General features: G+C 52.9%; 1 protein-coding gene across 1 annotated transcript in view; it reads right to left on the bottom strand.

The window, feature by feature from the left end:
• Positions 1-3,011: 3,011 nt before the first annotated feature.
• Positions 3,012-3,989, bottom strand: part of PRRT1 (proline rich transmembrane protein 1) — a 2,943-nt gene continuing 1,965 nt past the window's right edge. Inside the window, exons 3-4 of the mRNA XM_024738501.1 lie at positions 3,481-3,666; positions 3,012-3,301 (exon numbers count right to left, since the gene is read on the bottom strand). Of these exons, the coding sequence (XP_024594269.1) occupies positions 3,125-3,301; positions 3,481-3,666 (363 nt within the window). The 3' untranslated portion in view covers positions 3,012-3,124. The remainder of the gene's footprint in view (positions 3,302-3,480; positions 3,667-3,989) is intronic.

Genomic DNA, 3,989 nt, shown 5'->3' with positions numbered 1-3,989 from the left:
ATTTGAAAAAAAAAAAAAAAAAAAAAAAGACATCGTGATGGCAGAATTGACTGGGCTTAACAGCTCACCAAAAGTAAAGGCAGGAAGGAGGTGGAAGGGGCGTCACGTTTCCAGATAAGGGTGCCCAGGAAATGGTGCTGTCTACAAAGGTAGGGAAGCAGGTTTTCAGTAGCATTTCATCTGTTTGGTTTGGAACCTGCTGAGTTTAGAGAACCAGCAGCATTGTCCAACTGTCCGTGTTCCACAAGCACCAGAAGAATGTCTGCCTATAAATACATAGGTTGCAGAATGTCTTAGTCAACTTGGGCTGCTGTAACAGAATACCATAAACTGGCTGTCTTATAAACAACAGAAATAAATTTCTCACAGTCCTGGAGGCTGGGAATTCCAAGATTAAGGTGTTGGCAGATTCAGTGTCTGGTGAGAGCTCCTTCTGGTTCATAGACAGCCTTCTTCTAGCTATGTCCTCACATGGTGGAAGGAGCAAGAGAGCTCTCTGGAGTCTCTTTTATAAGGGCACTAATACCATCCATGAGGGCGTACCTTCAAGACCTAATCATCTCCCAAATGCCCCATCATCACATTGGAGATTAGGCTTCAACAGATGAATTTTGGGAAAACACATTCAGTCTGTAGCAAAGAAGCATCTGGTTACAAATGACATCCGAGTTTGGAGTGGATGAGATTTTTTCAAGGGAAATTCTCAGAGAAGGGAAAAGAAATCCAGATATAGATACTTAGGGCACATGGGAGGGTTCAGAGAGGCAGTGTACTGTGAAAATGCCATTGATTTTGGCTCCTGGTAACTTTTGGTCATTGCGTACTGTTTGAAAGAACAATTTCGGTAGAGGTGGGAATGGAAGCGTATTTCAAAGGGTTAAGAAGCAGTGGGTATGAAAGAAAGACATTTCTGACAACAATGCACCCTATTCAACAGGGGAAAAGTGAGTAGGTAGCGAGGAAGTGCAAGCTGCAGATGTCACTTCTTTTTTCACGAAATTGGGTACGGAAGGCACATGAAACCTGAAACATCCAAAGGAGAACCCATGATCTCCATACTCCATCCCATCCTCATCCCATGTCTCCTATCACAGTGCATGGCTTTCCTTCTAGATTATAAACTTCATGAGCTTCAGTGTTCATACCTGCTGTCTCGGACAATGTCTCAGCAGTATCCTGCATGGAATACAAGATAGGACCCTGTCCTGCAGGTGTACAACTGAAGATACCAAGTCCACCGCTTGTGCCTCCTCCCCCTCCCCAAGAGGTCTCCTGGTTGATCTCAGGATAGGAGAGAGCAACTAGCCCCAGGCAGACTTGAGAGGCTCTGGACTTCCTCCCTGGCACTCAGCTTTGGTCAGAATGTTTGTGTGCCCTCCCCTCTCCCCCAATTCGTATATTGAAATTCTAATGTGCAACACAATGGTATTAGGAGGTGAGGCCTTTGGGAGGTACTTAGGTCATGAGAGTAGAGCCCTCACGAGTGGGATTAGTGCTCTTATAAAAGAGACCCCAAACAGCTCCCTAGCCCTTTCGGCCAAGTGAGGATACAGTGAGAGGTCTACAACCCAGAAGAGGGCCTGCACTGACTGTGCTGGCACCCTGATCTCAGACTTGCAGTAAATTTCTGTTCTTTATAAGCCATCCAGTGATGGTATTTTTGTTATAGCAGCCCGACTCCCACAGCTCTTTGCTCCCTTTGCCTTCCCTACACTGGTACAACACACCAAGTAGGGCTAATCCAAGTTGTCTGCCACCCTTCAGCCTGCAAGCCGGAACAGCTGTGGGCAGATGGCATTTTTCCCTGCCCCATGCCACCCTACCCCTGGCCAACTTTTTCAGAATGGTCTGCCTTCTTTCCTCCTGACTTCCTGGAGTTCTGGGGATAGATCCCTGGGTCTGCTTGTAAATCTTCCCTCCTCTCCAAAGCCTTAAGCCCAGTCTGGTAAGGAGTGGAAAAGGTGTGCTGGGTAAAGAAATCCCTACCAAGGATGGATCTCAAGGTCTTCCCCAGTAGGATTCCCAGGGAGGCCCCTTCCCCCCATATTTGTGTTTGTCTCTCTGGTGTCCTGGGAATCTGTCTCCTCTCACTTTTGTCTCTGTCAGTTTTCTTCCCGCACTTTGCCCATGCCCCCAGAAAGGGAGATGAGGGGAGGTGAAAGGGGAAACCAAAAAAGCAGGGTCTTTGCAAGGCTGCAGTCTTCGGAGTTGCATGTGATAAATCCACTTAATCTATTTAATATTGTCTTTCAGAAATTCACACACACACTCACACACAGATCAGAACAAGGTGAGGACTACCGAGGGGACGGGGAGGGACCGGCTCCCTCCGGACACTGGAAGGTTTGTACCCTAGGTTCCCTTCTGCCCGACCGCCCAGGAGTTGGGATAGGAGGAAGGGAGTATTTACAGAGAACGGGGACGTAATCTTCATCCCAGGGTGAAGGTTCTGAAACCGGTAACCTCCCAAATCTCATTCCAAAAAGATCAAAAGTAGACAGAGGTTCCGGGATTAGCAAGAAAAGAGGCGGGGATGAGGTGGAGGAGAAACGGAACAGTACTCGCAAAAATGGGAGTGAGCGTGGAGGCGTGGCTACCCTGGGGCTCGGCTCTCGCGCCGGGCAAAGGGGAGGAGTCTGTCAGTAAGGGGGCGAGGCCTGGCGCCACAAACCCAATCACCGGACTGAATCACCCCGCAGGGAAGAAAAGAAGGCGGAGCCTGCCGACCTGGAGGCGGGGCTTTATCAGAGCCGGGGCGGAGCCTATACAGGAGGCGGGGCTTTAGGGACAAGTTTCCAGGCTGGGGAGCAGTGACCGAGGGAGTTCGGCCGGGGGCGCTGTATTTAGAGGGGTTGGCGGCCTGGAGCGACTGAGGGGCCCGGCATTTGGCCGGAATCCCAGGAAGCGGCGTCCCTGTTAGTGTGGGTTTTGGCGGGGTTCCTGAGGAACTGGATTCGGAGCGTGCCCGCAAGGCGAGAGTTTCTGTAGAGGCCTAGTTTAGGATGTAACCAAGTCCGGTGGCCCCAGAAGCGGGTGTGCAGGGCGCTCGTTGGATCCGCGGCTTGACGGCAAAACGCGCTTGGGAGGTCTAGGGGCGCAGAGTCGGGCCGGGCTGTAGGCGTCCTTACGGATCCCAATAGTTCTCGTGGTGCTGTGCAGCAATGATGATGACTACGGTGAGGATGGTACAGAGCACCATGGCTGCTATGCCCACGGCCAGGGAGATGAAGGAGAAGTTCCGGGCCTCTCGTGAAGCGATCTCGGCTGACACCATGTCTCCGCGGGCCAAGGCCGTGCGCACCTGCGGGGGAGGGTGGGGGAGAGCAGATCAGAGAGCTGCTACCTCGGCCGCACGCCTCAGTCTCCCTCTAAGGTGCTCCCCCAAACGTCCAGCACTCCATGGAAATTAAGGAAGACCTAGTGAGCCCTCCTCTCCATACTCCGCCTCCATTCCCTCCCCTCTCCCACCCCCCCACGCACCTGCACTGCCTTGAAGATGGCAATGATGCCCGTAGGCCAGAAGCAGCAGATGGTGGTCAGCACCGCGATGGGCATATAGTCATGGGGCGGGCGCCTCGGCTCCAGCAGGGCCAGCCCTGGGCCTTGGGGCGGCGGGGGAAGCGTGGAGGTTACTCCCGTTCCCCCCGGCGTCCCGCCGGCATAGGGCTGTGGAAGGAAGGTTGTGGGGAGAGGACGTCACTCTTACCCTCCTTGAGCCCACCAACTTTCCACGTCTGGCAGAGAAAGAGGGTTGTTTCCTTCTTTCAAACCTCCTCTGGACTTTTAGGCTGTTTCCCCTGCCAGGCCTTGATCTTTGACTCCAGCTGACCACCAGACCACTCCCTCCCCGCCTCGCCCCATTCCCAGGCTTTTCCTTAGTCTCTCCTCTCCCTTGGCCCCAGAACGCCGCCTGGTCCCCTGGCCCTGTTTCTCTATCCCACCAGCCCCTCAGTGTGTCCCCAATTCCAGTTCCTGTTCTATCCCCCCCT

This window comes from Neophocaena asiaeorientalis, unplaced genomic scaffold, assembly GCF_003031525.2.
Source record: "Neophocaena asiaeorientalis asiaeorientalis breed wild unplaced genomic scaffold, Neophocaena_asiaeorientalis_V1.1 scaffold282, whole genome shotgun sequence".
Lineage (NCBI taxonomy): Eukaryota > Metazoa > Chordata > Mammalia > Artiodactyla > Phocoenidae > Neophocaena > Neophocaena asiaeorientalis.
Note: the sequence above shows the minus strand (reverse complement) of the source record. Positions and strands in the feature narration are given on the sequence as shown.